This window comes from Harmonia axyridis, chromosome 3 (genome assembly GCF_914767665.1).
Source record: "Harmonia axyridis chromosome 3, icHarAxyr1.1, whole genome shotgun sequence".
NCBI lineage: Eukaryota > Metazoa > Arthropoda > Insecta > Coleoptera > Coccinellidae > Harmonia > Harmonia axyridis.
In genome coordinates, this window is record NC_059503.1 from 50,651,846 (window position 1) to 50,673,322 (window position 21,477).

Below are 21,477 nucleotides of genomic sequence, written 5' to 3' on the forward strand. Positions count from 1 at the left end.
CAAATAATTTATCTCACTATATATATATATATATATATATATATATATATATATATATATATATATATATATATATATATATATATATATATATATATATATATATATATATATATATATATATATATATATATATATATATATATATATATCATAGCTCTTGATTCCACTTTGGCTCTGAGAGTTCGGTGGTATCTCGTAATTCCCGGAAAGGTGAAAAAAAAAAAAAAAAAAAAAAAAAAAATATATATACAAAATGTGATAATTTCCTAAAGTAATTAATAAACAATGGTTTAAGGGGTGTTGGAAAACTTCAATTGTTACTAACTTCTTTATTTCATCAGTCGACGTTTCGATCCTTGGTTGGGATCTTCTTCAGGACTTCTATAAAACAAACAACATACAAATATAACACAAACATTGCAGAAGAGACAACATGTTAAAACGCACCGAAATGCGAAGAGTTACCAGATCTTAAGTTGCACTGAATCTTATACAGATTTGGAGGAAAAATTATTAATTAACTTGAACACAAAATAGTCTCTAATACAATAACGTCTCTTTTTTATATCACACACTTCCTTATTCTCTTGAAAACTTATTTTTGAAAAACTTTCTTCATCCATCTGACAACTGCGTAAAAAACGAAAGGGGTTAGGTCGGGTTCATAGAATATCATAGATCTTCAACTGACATTGGAGAACATAGAACTTGAGATCAACAACTCACTCTCACTAAGTTGGTTTGAATGTATCAGATATGAATAAATGTTGCTAATGTTCTCTATATCCTTTCTGTAGTTCATGGAATTTTCATGTCGCTTAATGTGAATCATCTCCAGGAAACATCTTTTTCTCATATTCTCCTCGCACTCCAAGACTGTCACCGAATCATAGTCCATTCGATGGTCAACTGATCTTACATGTTCTGCCAGTGCACATATCTTTCTAGGATTCTTAATGTCGCTAATATGTTGAGTTATTCTTCTTTTAAGTTGTTGGGATGTTTGTCCGATATACACCTCATCACAATTTTGACAGGGTATTCTGTATACAACACAGCTTTTCTTATCAGTTTCTATCCTATCTTTCAAATTACTATAAAGTCTCTTTAATTTAAATTCAGTTCTAGGTATCACTTTGATGTTATCAGTTTTTAATAAGTTTATTAAGGATTTTGTCATTACATTAATCAGTGGAATGGAAGTAAATATAATTCTCTGATCTAAATTGGTGGATGCGATTTCATCGTTATTCTGTGGCTGTCCAGAATTCGATGAATTGTGTATCAATTTCTTTAAAAGGTTCTTGGGGTAACCATTCTCAAGCATCAACTGATATAATAGTTTCATATTCTTCTCCTTCAGAGTGGGGTGTGATATTCTTTGTATACGATTCTTCAATCCTGTAACCATATTGATTTTTTGTCTCTGAGGGTGGTTGGAAAAATAATGCAAGTATCTACCTGAGCTAGAGGGCTTTCTATACCAATCAAGAATCAGTGTATTGTCAGGTCTTCTAATGACTAGGGTATCTAGGAAAGGCACACTATTGTTATTTTCTAATTCTATGGTAAATTTTATAGACTCACTCTGTCTGTTGAACCTTTCAAGAGTGTAAGATGTCTTATCACTGGGAACTGCACAAATGATGTCATCTACATATTTTTTAATAAAAGGCATCTCAAAGGGGATATCTGTTAGGATGCCATCTAGGAGGAAATCCATCACTACCTCTGCAATGGAAGGGCTGAATTTAGACCCCATTGGGGAACCTAGTATTTGGTTGTAAAAATTACCTTGGAAGATGAAATAGTTGGAGTTGAAAAGAAATCTGATGATGTTGATGAAGTCTTCCTTAGGTATTGTGGTGTGGCTACTGATTGATTCCCATCTGTGTTGAATTGCAGACAGAGCTAATTCTAATGAAATATTGGTAAAGAGGGATACTACATCAAGGCTGATGAGGACATAATCTTCTGGCAGTTGGAATTCACTAATGAAGGTGGAAAAAGAGAAAGAATCTTCTACGTAATATCTGCCTCTAGAAACACTTAAATAACTTGAAATTATTTCAGATATATAACCTGATATCTTAGATGTTGGTGTATTCAAAGAGGAGATGATGGGTCTGAGGGAGAGAACAGGTTTATGGACTTTAGGTAGTCCATAAAATCTTGCAGGAATGGAGTTATAACTGTACAAGGATTTTCCTCGCATTTGGGAAATATGACCACTTGTTACCAATTTTTTAATCAATGTGTTACCTTTAGTTTGTATAGTAGTTGTTGGGTCTCTAGGTAGTCTTCTGTAATAGTCAAGATCATTGAGAATTTCATTAGATAGTTCTATGTATTGTGACTTGTCCATAATAACTGTTACGTTTCCTTTGTCTGATTGTAATACCTGTAAGTCTGGATGTTCTTTGAGATATCTTTTACAATTATAAAATTCTCTCTGTACTACATTTCTGACAACTTTATTAGGTTTGATATTATTAGTTATAATGTTGGTGGCCATGGCGCGTTTTATGTTCTTGGCATCAGGAGATAAGGAGTCATTGAGGTTGATAACATTCTCAACATCAGATAAAAGTTTCGGAATAGAGATTTCTTTCATAGGAATGTCAATGCTGAATTTAGGGCCCAGCGACAAGAATTTTAGAACTCTATCTGGGATATTTGTTCCACTTATATTTTTAACCCACCTTTCTTGTGATCTGACTTTTTCCAATTGTGCATCTGTCAAAGCTCTCACCTTATCCAGATTTTTCTGTTTCGTCAATGCAAATTGTCTATTGTACTTGTTATTCTGATAAGAGAAAAAATGGTTAGTAATATCCTCAGGAAGTGCATGCTGAATGAGTAGTTTCAGTCGTTCAACTTCTCTTTCTATTCTTTTTATTTTTGTTATTGTTACTGTAATTTCAAATTTTAAGAACATGTTAAGTACCTTGTTCTCCATGTTCACTGCTTGTCTGGACGACACCTCGTCTGTCACAGATCCATATAATTGACAGAAGTTATTGGTCATGTGTTTAGGATGTAAACCAAGCCTTTTACACTCCAACAGGAACACTCTGCGATTCCGCAATGCTGCCAACTTGATGTTATTAGATGACCAAGATTTTAAGGTCGATGACATTTCCCTTCCATACCGTACACGGATTTCAGCATAAAACCCCATGCTAATATACAAAATGTGATAATTTCCTAAAGTAATTAATAAACAATGGTTTAAGGGGTGTTGGAAAACTTCAATTGTTACTAACTTCTTTATTTCATCAGTCGACGTTTCGATCCTTGGTTGGGATCTTCTTCAGGACTTCTATAAAACAAACAACATACAAATATAACACAAACATTGCAGAAAAGACAACATGTTAAAACGCACCGAAATGCGAAGAGTTACCAGATCTTAAGTTGCACTGAATCTTATACAGATTTGGAGGAAAAATTATTAATTAACTTGAACACAAAATAGTCTCTAATACAATAACGTCTCTTTTTTATATCACACACTTCCTTATTCTCTTGAAAACTTATTTTTGAAAAACTTTCTTCATCCATCTGACAACTGCGTAAAAAACGAAAGGGGTTAGGTCGGGTTCATAGAATATCATAGATCTTCAACTGACATTGGAGAACATAGAACTTGAGATCAACAACTCACTCTCACTAAGTTGGTTTGAATGTATCAGATATGAATAAATGTTGCTAATGTTCTCTATATCCTTTCTGTAGTTCATGGAATTTTCATGTCGCTTAATGTGAATCATCTCCAGGAAACATCTTTTTCTCATATTCTCCTCGCACTCCAAGACTGTCACCGAATCATAGTCCATTCGATGGTCAACTGATCTTACATGTTCTGCCAGTGCACATATCTTTCTAGGATTTTTAATGTCGCTAATATGTTGAGTTATTCTTCTTTTAAGTTGTTGGGATGTTTGTCCGATATACACCTCATCACAATTTTGACAGGGTATTCTGTATACAACACAGCTTTTCTTATCAGTTTCTATCCTATCTTTCAAATTACTATAAAGTCTCTTTAATTTAAATTCAGTTCTAGGTATCACTTTGATGTTATCAGTTTTTAATAAGTTTATTAAGGATTTTGTCATTACATTAATCAGTGGAATGGAAGTAAATATAATTCTCTGATCTAAATTGGTGGATGCGATTTCATCGTTATTCTGTGGCTGTCCAGAATTCGATGAATTGTGTATCAATTTCTTTAAAAGGTTCTTGGGGTAACCATTCTCAAGCATCAACTGATATAATAGTTTCATATTCTTCTCCTTCAGAGTGGGGTGTGATATTCTTTGTATACGATTCTTCAATCCTGTAACCATATTGATTTTTTGTCTCTGAGGGTGGTTGGAAAAATAATGCAAGTATCTACCTGAGCTAGAGGGCTTTCTATACCAATCAAGAAACAGTGTATTGTCAGGTCTTCTAATGACTAGGGTATCTAGGAAAGGCACACTATTGTTATTTTCTAATTCTATGGTAAATTTTATAGACTCACTCTGTCTGTTGAACCTTTCAAGAGTGTAAGATGTCTTATCACTGGGAACTGCACAAATGATGTCATCTACATATTTTTTAATAAAAGGCATCTCAAAGGGGATATCTGTTAGGATGCCATCTAGGAGGAAATCCATCACTACCTCTGCAATGGAAGGGCTGAATTTAGACCCCATTGGGGAACCTAGTATTTGGTTGTAAAAATTACCTTGGAAGATGAAATAGTTGGAGTTGAAAAGAAATCTGATGATGTTGATGAAGTCTTCCTTAGGAATTGTGGTGTGGCTACTGATTGATTCCCATCTGTGTTGAATTGCAGACAGAGCTAATTCTAATGAAATATTGGTAAAGAGGGATACTACATCAAGGCTGATGAGGACATAATCTTCTGGCAGTTGGAATTCACTAATGAAGGTGGAAAAAGAGAAAGAATCTTCTACGTAATATCTGCCTCTAGAAACACTTAAATAACTTGAAATTATTTCAGATATATAACCTGATATCTTAGATGTTGGTGTATTCAAAGAGGAGATGATGGGTCTGAGGGAGAGAACAGGTTTATGGACTTTAGGTAGTCCATAAAATCTTGCAGGAATGGAGTTATAACTGTACAAGGATTTTCCTTGCATTTGGGAAATATGACCACTTGTTACCAATTTTTTAATCAATGTGTTACCTTTAGTTTGTATAGTAGTTGTTGGGTCTCTAGGTAGTCTTCTGTAATAGTCAAGATCATTGAGAATTCCATTAGATAGTTCTATGTATTGTGACTTGTCCATAATAACTGTTACGTTTCCTTTGTCTGATTGTAATACCTGTAAGTCTGGATGTTCTTTGAGATATCTTTTACAATTATAAAATTCTCTCTGTACTACATTTCTGACAACTTTATTAGGTTTGATATTATTAGTTATAATGTTGGTGGCCATGGCGCGTTTTATGTTCTTGGCATCAGGAGATAAGGAGTCATTGAGGTTGATAACATTCTCAACATCAGATAAAAGTTTCGGAATAGAGATTTCTTTCATAGGAATGTCAATGCTGAATTTAGGACCCAGCGACAAGAATTTTAGAACTCTATCTGGGATATTTGTTCCACTTATATTTTTAACCCACCTTTCTTGTGATCTGACTTTTCCCAATTGTGCATCTGTCAAAGCTCTCACCTTATCCAGATTTTTCTGTTTCGTCAATGCAAATTGTCTATTGTACTTGTTATTCTGATAAGAGAAAAAATGGTTAGTAATATCCTCAGGAAGTGCATGCTGAATGAGTAGTTTCAGTCGTTCAACTTCTCTTTCTATTCTTTTTATTTTTGTTATTGTTACTGTAATTTCAAATTTTAAGAACATGTTAAGTACCTTGTTCTCCATGTTCACTGCTTGTCTGGACGACACCTCGTCTGTCACAGATCCATATAATTGACAGAAGTTATTGGTCATGTGTTTAGGATGTAAACCAAGCCTTTAACACTCCAACAGGAACACTCTGCGATTCCGCAATGCTGCCAACTTGATGTTATTAGATGACCAAGATTTTAAGGTCGATGACATTTCCCTTCCATACCGTACACGGATTTCAGCATAAAACCCCATGCTAATATACAAAATGTGATAATTTCCTAAAGTAATTAATAAACAATGGTTTAAGGGGTGTTGGAAAACTTCAATTGTTACTAACTTCTTTATTTCATCAGTCGACGTTTCGATCCTTGGTTGGGATCTTCTTCAGGACTTCTATAAAACAAACAACATACAAATATAACACAAACATTGCAGAAAAGACAACATGTTAAAACGCACCGAAATGCGAAGAGTTACCAGATCTTAAGTTGCACTGAATCTTATACAGATTTGGAGGAAAAATTATTAATTAACTTGAACACAAAATAGTCTCTAATACAATAACGTCTCTTTTTTATATCACACACTTCCTTATTCTCTTGAAAACTTATTTTTGAAAAACTTTCTTCATCCATCTGACAACTGCGTAAAAAACGAAAGGGGTTAGGTCGGGTTCATAGAATATCATAGATCTTCAACTGACATTGGAGAACATAGAACTTGAGATCAACAACTCACTCTCACTAAGTTGGTTTGAATGTATCAGATATGAATAAATGTTGCTAATGTTCTCTATATCCTTTCTGTAGTTCATGGAATTTTCATGTCGCTTAATGTGAATCATCTCCAGGAAACATCTTTTTCTCATATTCTCCTCGCACTCCAAGACTGTCACCGAATCATAGTCCATTCGATGGTCAACTGATCTTACATGTTCTGCCAGTGCACATATCTTTCTAGGATTCTTAATAGAGAGTTATTGCAACGCACAAATAAGCGATCTTTTATTAAAGGATCCTGTAATAAAGGATCCTCTATCGTGGACGTTAAAAGTGAACTATTGCAAAGTGCTTTTAACGAAAGTCAGTAAAGTGACAGATCTTTAAATTTGACATATTTATATTTTGTCACCTTTATTTTGGATTCTGATAAATAAAATAATTCATTTGGTAAAAGTTCAAAATCGAAAATGAAAGAACAAATAGCGTTAGCAATTTTAGCTGGGACCATTATTGAGGAATTGATTTTTCATAATAGATACAGTTGGTGTAGAAAATATATCAAAACCAATTCAAACAAATCGACTAGTTGACTTGGAAAATTTTTACTACAAGTATCGCAATCATTATCGAAGTTTATTTTTATAACTGCAATCTTCATTGTGGAAAATCATGGACACTTCTAAGATAATTTGAATGCACATAAGTGGCTTTATAGAAATAGTTATCAGCTATATGTACAGGTAAGCTATTAGCTGGATTAAACTTAAATTATTATATATTATATTACCTTAATTCGTTTTTAGTCTACCAATTCGTAATATGGGAGGAGCTGTACCAAACTACTGGGGTTTTATCGATGGAACTATTAGAGAAATTTGTTGACGAAGTATCATCAAGTTTGAATGGAAGTCAATCAAGTATTTCTTTTTATGTGAAACCACCAGTATTGGAAGATTATTTTGTTTAACAGAATTATGTTATGTATTTTTGTACTTTTTCCTACAATAATTTTGAAAAAAGTGTACGTAACGTATAATTTTATAATAACATCACTGATAATTAATTTGGTTTTGCATTGTGATTTGCTTTTTTTATGCTATATTGATTCAATATATAAAAAAGTACTTAGGTAACAAGTTTATTATTTTTCTTTCAAAACAATCCCATTGGTGTGTCCATATTACAGAATGAATTATTTATATTCAATATAAAAAAAATATTATTCAGTATGCAGTAGCATTCTTTAACCATAGTAGAAGGAATTCCTTATACTATGCTTTAACAATACTACATTACACATATAGGAAAATTCTTATTTCTAATAAAATTCAGGATTTATCAGTATTATTTTTAATTCTTTTAGTATGTAGGTTCAAATTAAATATGTTTCGTTGAGAATCGTATAAGTTCTTGAAAAATTCGTTATTGAGAGCACATTTTTTTTCTCGAATGAAATTTCCACAGATGCCCAAAATCAAGAAATAAAATGCAAATTTCTCAAAAAGTTCACTTCATTACTTTGTTTACCTAAACAGCTACAAATATTTATAGGTTAGTTCTTGCTGAATAACGACGGTAAATATTCGGCATAAACAGATATCTGTCAAAATAAAAGATCCTTAAATAAAAGTTGGTCGCCTGTATTTAAATAAAGTAAGGGAGGCCTGTATTTAGATTTAAACAATCCTTAATATCTGACTCAATGCGCATGAGTACATGTCAAAATAAGAGATCCTGTAATAAAAGATCGCTTATTTGTGCGTTGCAATAACTCTTTAATGTCGCTAATATGTTGAGTTATTCTTCTTTTAAGTTGTTGGGATGTTTGTCCGATATACACCTCATCACAATTTTGACAGGGTATTCTGTATACAACACAGCTTTTCTTATCAGTTTCTATCCTATCTTTCAAATTACTATAAAGTCTCTTTAATTTAAATTCAGTTCTAGGTATCACTTTGATGTTATCAGTTTTTAATAAGTTTATTAAGGATTTTGTCATTACATTAATCAGTGGAATGGAAGTAAATATAATTCTCTGATCTAAATTGGTGGATGCGATTTCATCGTTATTCTGTGGCTGTCCAGAATTCGATGAATTGTGTATCAATTTCTTTAAAAGGTTCTTGGGGTAACCATTCTCAAGCATCAACTGATATAATAGTTTCATATTCTTCTCCTTCAGAGTGGGGTGTGATATTCTTTGTATACGATTCTTCAATCCTGTAACCATATTGATTTTTTGTCTCTGAGGGTGGTTGGAAAAATAATGCAAGTATCTACCTGAGCTAGAGGGCTTTCTATACCAATCAAGAAACAGTGTATTGTCAGGTCTTCTAATGACTAGGGTATCTAGGAAAGGCACACTATTGTTATTTTCTAATTCTATGGTAAATTTTATAGACTCACTCTGTCTGTTGAACCTTTCAAGAGTGTAAGATGTCTTATCACTGGGAACTGCACAAATGATGTCATCTACATATTTTTTAATAAAAGGCATCTCAAAGGGGATATCTGTTAGGATGCCATCTAGGAGGAAATCCATCACTACCTCTGCAATGGAAGGGCTGAATTTAGACCCCATTGGGGAACCTAGTATTTGGTTGTAAAAATTACCTTGGAAGATGAAATAGTTGGAGTTGAAAAGAAATCTGATGATGTTGATGAAGTCTTCCTTAGGTATTGTGGTGTGGCTACTGATTGATTCCCATCTGTGTTGAATTGCAGACAGAGCTAATTCTAATGAAATATTGGTAAAGAGGGATACTACATCAAGGCTGATGAGGACATAATCTTCTGGCAGTTGGAATTCACTAATGAAGGTGGAAAAAGAGAAAGAATTAATAACTTGAAATTATTTCAGATATATAACCTGATATCTTAGATGTTGGTGTATTCAAAGAGGAGATGATGGGTCTGAGGGAGAGAACAGGTTTATGGACTTTAGGTAGTCCATAAAATCTTGCAGGAATGGAGTTATAACTGTACAAGGATTTTCCTTGCATTTGGGAAATATGACCACTTGTTACCAATTTTTTAATCAATGTGTTACCTTTAGTTTGTATAGTAGTTGTTGGGTCTCTAGGTAGTCTTCTGTAATAGTCAAGATCATTGAGAATTCCATTAGATAGTTCTATGTATTGTGACTTGTCCATAATAACTGTTACGTTTCCTTTGTCTGATTGTAATACCTGTAAGTCTGGATGTTCTTTGAGATATCTTTTACAATTATAAAATTCTCTCTGTACTACATTTCTGACAACTTTATTAGGTTTGATATTATTAGTTATAATGTTGGTGGCCATGGCGCGTTTTATGTTCTTGGCATCAGGAGATAAGGAGTCATTGAGGTTGATAACATTCTCAACATCAGATAAAAGTTTCGGAATAGAGATTTCTTTCATAGGAATGTCAATGCTGAATTTAGGACCCAGCGACAAGAATTTTAGAACTCTATCTGGGATATTTGTTCCACTTATATTTTTAACCCACCTTTCTTGTGATCTGACTTTTCCCAATTGTGCATCTGTCAAAGCTCTCACCTTATCCAGATTTTTCTGTTTCGTCAATGCAAATTGTCTATTGTACTTGTTATTCTGATAAGAGAAAAAATGGTTAGTAATATCCTCAGGAAGTGCATGCTGAATGAGTAGTTTCAGTCGTTCAACTTCTCTTTCTATTCTTTTTATTTTTACAATCAGACAAAGGAAACGTAACAGTTATTATGGACAAGTCACAATACATAGAACTATCTAATGGAATTCTCAATGATCTTGACTATTACAGAAGACTACCTAGAGACCCAACAACTACTATACAAACTAAAGGTAACACATTGATTAAAAAATTGGTAACAAGTGGTCATATTTCCCAAATGCAAGGAAAATCCTTGTACAGTTATAACTCCATTCCTGCAAGATTTTATGGACTACCTAAAGTCCATAAACCTGTTCTCTCCCTCAGACCCATCATCTCCTCTTTGAATACACCAACATCTAAGATATCAGGTTATATATCTGAAATAATTTCAAGTTATTTAAGTGTTTCTAGAGGCAGATATTACGTAGAAGATTCTTTCTCTTTTTCCACCTTCATTAGTGAATTCCAACTGCCAGAAGATTATGTCCTCATCAGCCTTGATGTAGTATCCCTCTTTACCAATATTTCATTAGAATTAGCTCTGTCTGCAATTCAACACAGATGGGAATCAATCAGTAGCCACACCACAATACCTAAGGAAGACTTCATCAACATCATCAGATTTCTTTTCAACTCCAACTATTTCATCTTCCAAGGTAATTTTTACAACCAAATACTAGGTTCCCCAATGGGGTCTAAATTCAGCCCTTCCATTGCAGAGGTAGTGATGGATTTCCTCCTAGATGGCATCCTAACAGATATCCCCTTTGAGATGCCTTTTATTAAAAAATATGTAGATGACATCATTTGTGCAGTTCCCAGTGATAAGACATCTTACACTCTTGAAAGGTTCAACAGACAGAGTGAGTCTATAAAATTTACCATAGAATTAGAAAATAACAATAGTGTGCCTTTCCTAGATACCCTAGTCATTAGAAGACCTGACAATACACTGTTTCTTGATTGGTATAGAAAGCCCTCTAGCTCAGGTAGATACTTGCATTATTTTTCCAACCACCCTCAGAGACAAAAAATCAATATGGTTACAGGATTGAAGAATCGTATACAAAGAATATCACACCCCACTCTGAAGGAGAAGAATATGAAACTATTATATCAGTTGATGCTTGAGAATGGTTACCCCAAGAACCTTTTAAAGAAATTGATACACAATTCATCGAATTCTGGACAGCCACAGAATAACGATGAAATCGCATCCACCAATTTAGATCAGAGAATTATATTTACTTCCATTCCACTGATTAATGTAATGACAAAATCCTTAATAAACTTATTAAAAACTGATAACATCAAAGTGATACCTAGAACTGAATTTAAATTAAAGAGACTTTATAGTAATTTGAAAGATAGGATAGAAACTGATAAGAAAAGCTGTGTTGTATACAGAATACCCTGTCAAAATTGTGATGAGGTGTATATCGGACAAACATCCCAACAACTTAAAAGAAGAATAACTCAACATATTAGCGACATTAAGAATCCTAGAAAGATATGTGCACTGGCAGAACATGTAAGATCAGTTGACCATCGAATGGACTATGATTCGGTGACAGTCTTGGAGTGCGAGGAGAATATGAGAAAAAGATGTTTCCTGGAGATGATTCACATTAAGCGACATGAAAATTCCATGAACTACAGAAAGGATATAGAGAACATTAGCAACATTTATTCATATCTGATACATTCAAACCAACTTAGTGAGAGTGAGTTGTTGATCTCAAGTTCTATGTTCTCCAATGTCAGTTGAAGATCTATGATATTCTATGAACCCGACCTAACCCCTTTCGTTTTTTACGCAGTTGTCAGATGGATGAAGAAAGTTTTTCAAAAATAAGTTTTCAAGAGAATAAGGAAGTGTGTGATATAAAAAAGAGACGTTATTGTATTAGAGACTATTTTGTGTTCAAGTTAATTAATAATTTTTCCTCCAAATCTGTATAAGATTCAGTGCAACTTAAGATCTGGTAACTCTTCGCATTTCGGTGCGTTTTAACATGTTGTCTTTTCTGCAATGTTTGTGTTATATTTGTATGTTGTTTGTTTTATAGAAGTCCTGAAGAAGATCCCAACCAAGGATCGAAACGTCGACTGATGAAATAAAGAAGTTAGTAACAATTGAAGTTTTCCAACACCCCTTAAACCATTGTTTATTAATTACTTTAGGAAATTATCACATTTTGTATATTAGCATGGGGTTTTATGCTGAAATCCGTGTACGGTATGGAAGGGAAATGTCATCGACCTTAAAATCTTGGTCATCTAATAACATCAAGTTGGCAGCATTGCGGAATCGCAGAGTGTTCCTGTTGGAGTGTAAAAGGCTTGGTTTACATCCTAAACACATGACCAATAACTTCTGTCAATTATATGGATCTGTGACAGACGAGGTGTCGTCCAGACAAGCAGTGAACATGGAGAACAAGGTACTTAACATGTTCTTAAAATTTGAAATTACAGTAACAATAACAAAAATAAAAAGAATAGAAAGAGAAGTTGAACGACTGAAACTACTCATTCAGCATGCACTTCCTGAGGATATTACTAACCATTTTTTCTCTTATCAGAATAACAAGTACAATAGACAATTTGCATTGACGAAACAGAAAAATCTGGATAAGGTGAGAGCTTTGACAGATGCACAATTGGGAAAAGTCAGATCACAAGAAAGGTGGGTTAAAAATATAAGTGGAACAAATATCCCAGATAGAGTTCTAAAATTCTTGTCGCTCGGTCCTAAATTCAGCATTGACATTCCTATGAAAGAAATTTCTATTCCGAAACTTTTATCTGATGTTGAGAATGTTATCAACCTCAATGACTCCTTATCTCCTGATGCCAAGAACATAAAACGCGCCATGGCCACCAACATTATAACTAATAATATCAAACCTAATAAAGTTGTCAGAAATGTAGTACAGAGAGAATTTTATAATTGTAAAAGATATCTCAAAGAACATCCAGAATTACAGGTATTACAATCAGACAAAGGAAACGTAACAGTTATTATGGACAAGTCACAATACATAGAACTATCTAATGGAATTCTCAATGATCTTGACTATTACAGAAGACTACCTAGAGACCCAACAACTACTATACAAACTAAAGGTAACACATTGATTAAAAAATTGGTAACAAGTGGTCATATTTCCCAAATGCAAGGAAAATCCTTGTACAGTTATAACTCCATTCCTGCAAGATTTTATGGACTACCTAAAGTCCATAAACCTGTTCTCTCCCTCAGACCCATCATCTCCTCTTTGAATACACCAACATCTAAGATATCAGGTTATATATCTGAAATAATTTCAAGTTATTAATTCTTTCTCTTTTTCCACCTTCATTAGTGAATTCCAACTGCCAGAAGATTATGTCCTCATCAGCCTTGATGTAGTATCCCTCTTTACCAATATTTCATTAGAATTAGCTCTGTCTGCAATTCAACACAGATGGGAATCAATCAGTAGCCACACCACAATACCTAAGGAAGACTTCATCAACATCATCAGATTTCTTTTCAACTCCAACTATTTCATCTTCCAAGGTAATTTTTACAACCAAATACTAGGTTCCCCAATGGGGTCTAAATTCAGCCCTTCCATTGCAGAGGTAGTGATGGATTTCCTCCTAGATGGCATCCTAACAGATATCCCCTTTGAGATGCCTTTTATTAAAAAATATGTAGATGACATCATTTGTGCAGTTCCCAGTGATAAGACATCTTACACTCTTGAAAGGTTCAACAGACAGAGTGAGTCTATAAAATTTACCATAGAATTAGAAAATAACAATAGTGTGCCTTTCCTAGATACCCTAGTCATTAGAAGACCTGACAATACACTGTTTCTTGATTGGTATAGAAAGCCCTCTAGCTCAGGTAGATACTTGCATTATTTTTCCAACCACCCTCAGAGACAAAAAATCAATATGGTTACAGGATTGAAGAATCGTATACAAAGAATATCACACCCCACTCTGAAGGAGAAGAATATGAAACTATTATATCAGTTGATGCTTGAGAATGGTTACCCCAAGAACCTTTTAAAGAAATTGATACACAATTCATCGAATTCTGGACAGCCACAGAATAACGATGAAATCGCATCCACCAATTTAGATCAGAGAATTATATTTACTTCCATTCCACTGATTAATGTAATGACAAAATCCTTAATAAACTTATTAAAAACTGATAACATCAAAGTGATACCTAGAACTGAATTTAAATTAAAGAGACTTTATAGTAATTTGAAAGATAGGATAGAAACTGATAAGAAAAGCTGTGTTGTATACAGAATACCCTGTCAAAATTGTGATGAGGTGTATATCGGACAAACATCCCAACAACTTAAAAGAAGAATAACTCAACATATTAGCGACATTAAGAATCCTAGAAAGATATGTGCACTGGCAGAACATGTAAGATCAGTTGACCATCGAATGGACTATGATTCGGTGACAGTCTTGGAGTGCGAGGAGAATATGAGAAAAAGATGTTTCCTGGAGATGATTCACATTAAGCGACATGAAAATTCCATGAACTACAGAAAGGATATAGAGAACATTAGCAACATTTATTCATATCTGATACATTCAAACCAACTTAGTGAGAGTGAGTTGTTGATCTCAAGTTCTATGTTCTCCAATGTCAGTTGAAGATCTATGATATTCTATGAACCCGACCTAACCCCTTTCGTTTTTTACGCAGTTGTCAGATGGATGAAGAAAGTTTTTCAAAAATAAGTTTTCAAGAGAATAAGGAAGTGTGTGATATAAAAAAGAGACGTTATTGTATTAGAGACTATTTTGTGTTCAAGTTAATTAATAATTTTTCCTCCAAATCTGTATAAGATTCAGTGCAACTTAAGATCTGGTAACTCTTCGCATTTCGGTGCGTTTTAACATGTTGTCTTTTCTGCAATGTTTGTGTTATATTTGTATGTTGTTTGTTTTATAGAAGTCCTGAAGAAGATCCCAACCAAGGATCGAAACGTCGACTGATGAAATAAAGAAGTTAGTAACAATTGAAGTTTTCCAACACCCCTTAAACCATTGTTTATATATATATATATATATATATATATATATATATATATATATTTTTTTTTGCAATCACCTTTTCGGGATATATATATATATATATATATATATATATATATATATATATATATATATATATATATATATATATATATATATATATATATATATATATATATATATATATATATATATATATATATATATATATATATATGTTACACTCAAACACCGAAAACGCTCACTGAGCGAAATAAACGACCACAACGCGTTGTGGACGGTTCTCAATAACCAAACACCGAAATATCATCATTAATCGCGTTGTGGCCGGCCCATTGCGTCCACAACGCGTTCTGGACAATCTTTAAACAGCCAGAACGCGTTCTGGCACTATTCAAACAACCACAACGTGTCTGAAAGCTTGGGAAGGGATTCACGAACCACTTGTTCCACTCCAGACTTGTCAGTGTGATCCCAACTGTTATCGAGTAAGGTGCGTTTTATGTTCCTATGTTCCTAGTATACCTATCATAACCTAAAGGCTAAAATGAGAGATGCGTTTATTGAAAAAATTAAAACTATCGCCGACAACAGCAATAATCGAAGCGGTTATTTCACAAACGAACGGTATGAAGAGGTCGTCCGAGAGGTAAAAGAAGCCAAACGTTTGAGAGACAGCAAAATGCCGTTGTCTGCCAAGCAATATAGAAGGCTAAAGAGATACGATATGATAACAATTGGGGAACATGAAAAATTAATTGCTGAAAACAAAGGAACACGAGATGAAAGCTTTCGATACTACTGTAAAACAGAGGATCCTTTTGGCATTATTGAAGCTGCACACATAGCAACTGGACACAAACGAACTAGAGGTAAGTATAATCATCTAATTTCATTAGTGATGTCGGAAAACCCAACCTAATTTTAATGTAATCCTTATGGAACACACATAGTATTTTCAGACACCGGTTATAATAAAATAAAACAACTTGTTTATTTGTTTTTTAGTCGTGGAGGCTGAAATCAACAAAAAATACTGCAATGTTACTAGAACAGTTATACAAATTCATTTGTCTCTTTGCGAACAATGTCAAGGAAAAAAGAAAATAAGGAAAAAGGTGTTAGTTGTCGCACCAATTTTATCAGATCACATGAACTCCAGATGTCAAGTGGATTTAATCGATATGCAGAGTGAACCCGATCGAGACTACCGTTTTATATTAAACTATCAAGACCACCTCACAAAATTTACCATTTTGAAACCACTTGAATCAAAAACCGCTGAAGAAGTTGCGTATGTCGTGGTAGACATTTTTTGCATGTTCGGTGCTCCGTTTATTCTACAAAGCGACAACGGAATAGAATTTTCCAATAGGATTATAGAAGAGTTAAAGGATTTGTGGCCAGGTCTTAAACTTGTACACGGAAAGCCCCGTCATTCACAAAGCCAAGGATCTGTAGAACGATCTAATCAGGATGTAAGAGATATGTTGGTAGCTTGGATGCTGAACAATAATACCAAACAGTGGTCAGACGGTTTATGGTTTATTCAGAGTAAAAAAAATCGAGCCCTACACGAAGGGATTAAAAAAAGCCCTTACGAAGCTATGTTTGATAGCAAGCAAAGAATCGGACTGGCAGACTCCTCCCTGGAAAGTGAAGTATATGATTCTTTGAAAACTGAAGAAGATTTGGAGAAAATGTTAGAAGGGATGACATGTGAAACAGAACAGCAGAATGAAGAGATAGTGACAAATGCAGAACCCAATCCTGTTGCGACAAATGCAGAACCCAATCCCGTTGCATGTTACACTTGAGAAGAATTTGGAATTACCCAACCCTGCACAATATGCGGTTTAAAAGTGCACATAAAGTGCGGTCTTGAAAATGAAGGAAAAGTCACATGCAGCCTTTGTTTTCGAAGTTATCCAATCAAAGTGCAACGCGAGGACGCAAAAGCCGGATTGGAAAAGCAAGCTGAAAAAATGCTGACTTTGTCCCGGGAAAAACTACCCCCTGCTGAAATTGGTCAAAATGTTGTAATAAAAGTTCCGGATGTCGACAGAGGGCGTCTTGCTCCTAGAAGTGTTCTAGCTGTGGTCTTGAACGTTAATGAGTCCAGCTTGTATAAGTTGGGAACCAAAGACGGTGCACTGGAAAGACTTTATAGTCGTAATGAATTTATCTTTGCGGATTCAAATTTTATAAATTTATCAGATGTCCCGAGTTGCTCCATAAATTTGAGAAAAGCTTCCGCTCTTCCGTCTGGATCAAGACAAGGTTTGGTTAAGTGCAATTGTTAGCGTTATTGTAACACAAAAAGGTGCAACTGCAAGGCCAATAAGGTGTTGTCCAATTCGAAATGTCATGATAATAGTGCCTGCAAAAATAAGTGGATAGACAATTATAATGTCCTTTTAACTAGGTATCTGTTTCGCGTTTAATCTGGTATACCTATATTCGACCTTTTAAATATTTTAAAATTTTCTTTCATTTGTGTTTTATGTTTGTACTTAGGTTTCCAACTTAGATCATATTATATTATATTATTATTATAGTATATTATATTATTATATGATCTAAGGTTTTCAACCCTTTGATTATTTTTTCTTTGTTAACCCTGTTCCATATTAAAATATAATCGGTTCACATGCATCTTTTATTCTAAATGCGTTGTGATTGTTTGGATATTGCCAGAACGCGTTCTGGTTGTTTAAAGATTGTCCAGAACGCGTTGTGGACGCAATGAACCGTCCACAACGCGATTAATGATGATATTTCGGTGTTTGGTTATTGAGAACCGTCCACAACGCGTTGTGGCCGTTTATTTCGCTCAGTGAGCGTTTTCGGTGTTTGAGTGTAACATATATATATATTGTTATGGAACGGTATATTCAAGTTGAGATTATGTTGTTGTTGATTTGATTTAAATTGATTCGATCCAATAACTAAATTTGATACTATATTTTTATAATTTTGCGCCGACTATATATCTCAGGAGGGTTCATTCAAATTCAATTATATATTTTTTTTAATTTAATTAATATTTTCGAAATTCACTAACTATAAAAAAATTCTTATCTAATAACTAAATTTATATTAATCTAATCTTACATTTACGTATTTAAATCTTCATCGACCTCATCAGTGTTCTATGTTATGGTATTGTATCGTCTTCTTTGCTCCTAACCTCGAATGGATTATAACCTTAATTTGTATTAATTCAGTTACTTTGTTTTGAATCCATTTTCCATTTAATATTGCTCCACTGCTTCAACTTGCTTGAATCCAGGGAAATTTCTTCTTGAGATTGATTAAATAATTTTCCACTTCTTCTCACAATGATTTTCAGGTACGTATTTAACAATTTTAATATCTTGCAAATTTTCGTAAATAAATTCTTTCGTTTATCAATTATTTCAGGTATATTTCTTGAGTCAGGTGATGTGCTCTCAACAATGGTTTTTTACTGACTGACTAGCTGTCATTCGGCTGGGCTTTATATAGATTTTCAATTTTTTCTTGAAATCAAGATTGCCTTGGATGGCAAAAAATTTTCCAAATATGATGCTTTCGCAGTTTTCTCTTTTGAGGTAAGTTTTCCTTCTTCAATCTTGATCTAGTTAATTTCTTCATTTTTTTCCCATCTTTTGGTACCACATATGTTGCATTCGGTCGATTCGAAGTTACAAAATTTTCAAATATTCTATATACAATTTGGAAATTTTTCTAATATTCACTTTCTTTGGCCTAATATTCAAAGATTTCTATCTATAACTCCTAAAATCTACTACATATTTTTAAATTATACTATAATCTAATGAAATATATACATTTTTGTATGTTTGAGACATTAATTACTTTGGAATCCCTGATTTATCATTCGATATCCTATCCCTATCCATTTTTTACAATTTTATTAGGAATTTCAGCTAATATTACATTTTTGAGATTGCATCTAGATGTAATTCACTAGATCACAAGCTATTTCATGAAAATTAACATAGGAAATATGAAATATATGATTATTTTTTATCATTTTGAATGAAAATTGAATATTCAGTCTTTTGACTCTTTTAACATTATTTACATGATATATAAATGGTTCCTGATACTTGAGTTGAATATCTTTTGTTTATTTTATCAAATTGAACTTGAATTTTATTGATATTTTCATTTTGTTTCAGATCCTGAGATGTTTTGAATGAATATTGATATAGTACTTTAGAAATATTGGATTTATGCTACTTTTATAATGTGCAAGTGAATGGAATAAATGAATAAAGTTACTCTACTTTCTTTAAAATTATTGGATCATATCAAGTTAAAATTTATTATCTATTTGATGAATTTGCTGTAGTTTCCGAAAGATAGAGTCTGGTAATGTATTCTCATTGATTTTATAAGTTGATAATACCATTCCATAACAATATATATATATATATATATATATATATATATCCCGGAAAGGTGATTGCAAAAAAAAAAAATATATATATATATATATATATATATATCCAAGGCGACAAGCTAAGCGCACTGTGGTTTTGTTTGGCTTTGAACTTCTTAAGCAAATTACTGAACAACAACAGCTACGGATACATCATCGATAATTGAGCGAACATATAAATTACTCACCAACTGTATGTAGATGATCTTAAACTGTATGTCACAAATGAAGAACAATTGAGAAGGCTACTAAGAACTGTGACCGCATTCTCGCAATTAATTGGTATGGAAATGGGTCTTGATAAATGTGCTGTGGTGCATGTTAAAAGGGGAAAGTTAACACATGGGGTGAAATGCTTGTCCAAGACGAATTAGCGATTCAACGGTTGGGACCAGAAGAATCATATAGATACCTAGGATTGCAACAAGCACTGGAAATCAGAACAGCCGATGAAAAAATATCATTCAAAAAGAAGTTCTTTGACAGAGTGAATAAGGTCCTGCGAAGTAAATTAAACGCGAATGCTTTGTTCACGGCTATAAAAACATGGGCAGTTCCCAGTATTGCCTACTCTTTCGGAGTGATAAGATGGTCGAACATTGACCTGAAGGCCATTGACACACAGGTTTGCGTACTTCTCTCTAAACACGGCATGCATCACCCCCACGCATCAGTGATTAGGTTGTACATGTCTAGACACCGCGGGGGCAGAGGATTAAAAATATTGAGATGGCCCACAACAAGGCGATCATAGACTTAAGGAGTTACTTCCATTCTAAGAACTTACCTTTTTTTCAAGCTATCTGCCGAGAGGACCAGATTATCACATCTCTCAACCTGGCATGCCGAATAAACCAACCCCAAACAATAACGGACGATGGGCTATTGGAGGAGTGACACAGTAAACCTCTTCATGGCAGGTATCCAGAAGCGCTGAAAGACAAAAGAGTGAACCAACAATTGTCTCTTACTCACCTGAAATCAGGATATCTGTTCCCGGAAACCGAAGGACAAATAACTACCATTCAGGATCAGGTTGTACCAACCAGAGCCTACCTGAAATATATCGCAAAGAAGAACTTACCTACGGACAGATGCAAGAAGTGTACACAACATCTTGAAACCATCCAACATATAATTTCCTCGTGCTCCTTTCTGGCTCCTAAGGAATACACCTGTAGTATGTATCAGTATAAAGAACCTGTATATTTTCATACTTGAGACGACAAGATCCGTATAACCAAACACCATCTTGAAATATAAATATATTTACTATGTTTACCCTTGTCGATCGTGTTGTATTTATCAACTCGTAAGGTTGTTGTGAATATACAATATAAATAGTAAATATATATCATGTCCCTAGATACATAAAGTAGTAATAATGATCTTATTCAGGAGTAGTCTGTAATTCATTCATTTGATGCTCACATTCTTGAATTACATCATGTGAGTTTTCATCTGTGATCAGTACAGTGTGCAGTAAGAATTTATACCCTTTGATGAGTCTGGAGATTATTAATTAACTATTTCTTCAACTGTATAACGATTGACCGAACCTTCCCTAGCTGGGTACATCACATGGCGATCCTGCCAGTCCTATACAGTTAGAGGACTATGGTTCTTATCAACATGGTATGTGACTCCACTAGAAGATCCTAGTTCAACCGCCAATCCAAGATCTTCAGAGATTGCAGCCAAGTTCCTGTCAGTACCAGACATCCTGGGAGTT

General features: G+C 33.8%; 2 protein-coding genes across 2 annotated transcripts in view; one reads left to right on the plus strand and one right to left on the minus strand.

Moving 5' to 3' along the window:
* LOC123676855 overlaps positions 1-21,477 on the minus strand; it is a 264,151-nt gene that overhangs the window by 75,880 nt on the left and 166,794 nt on the right. The gene's annotated exons all lie outside the window — the stretch shown is intronic.
* LOC123676856 lies at positions 12,332-13,491 on the plus strand. Its single transcript, XM_045613113.1, has 3 exons — positions 12,332-12,678; positions 12,820-12,923; positions 13,225-13,491. The coding sequence occupies exons 1-3, from the start codon at positions 12,445-12,447 to the stop codon at positions 13,250-13,252; spliced, it is 366 nt and encodes a 121-aa protein (XP_045469069.1). The 5' UTR covers positions 12,332-12,444; the 3' UTR covers positions 13,253-13,491.

Bases quoted from the DNA above. Each gene is read 5' to 3' on its own strand.
- LOC123676856 (XM_045613113.1), top strand. From the start codon at position 12,445: ATGGGGTTTTATGCTGAAATCCGTGTACGGTATGGAAGGGAAATGTCA. The intron at 12,679-12,819 runs GTACTTAACATG...TTCTCTTATCAG, and splicing joins CAGTGAACATGGAGAACAAG to AATAACAAGTACAATAGACA. The intron at 12,924-13,224 runs GTGGGTTAAAAA...CCAGAATTACAG, and splicing joins AAAGTCAGATCACAAGAAAG to GTATTACAATCAGACAAAGG.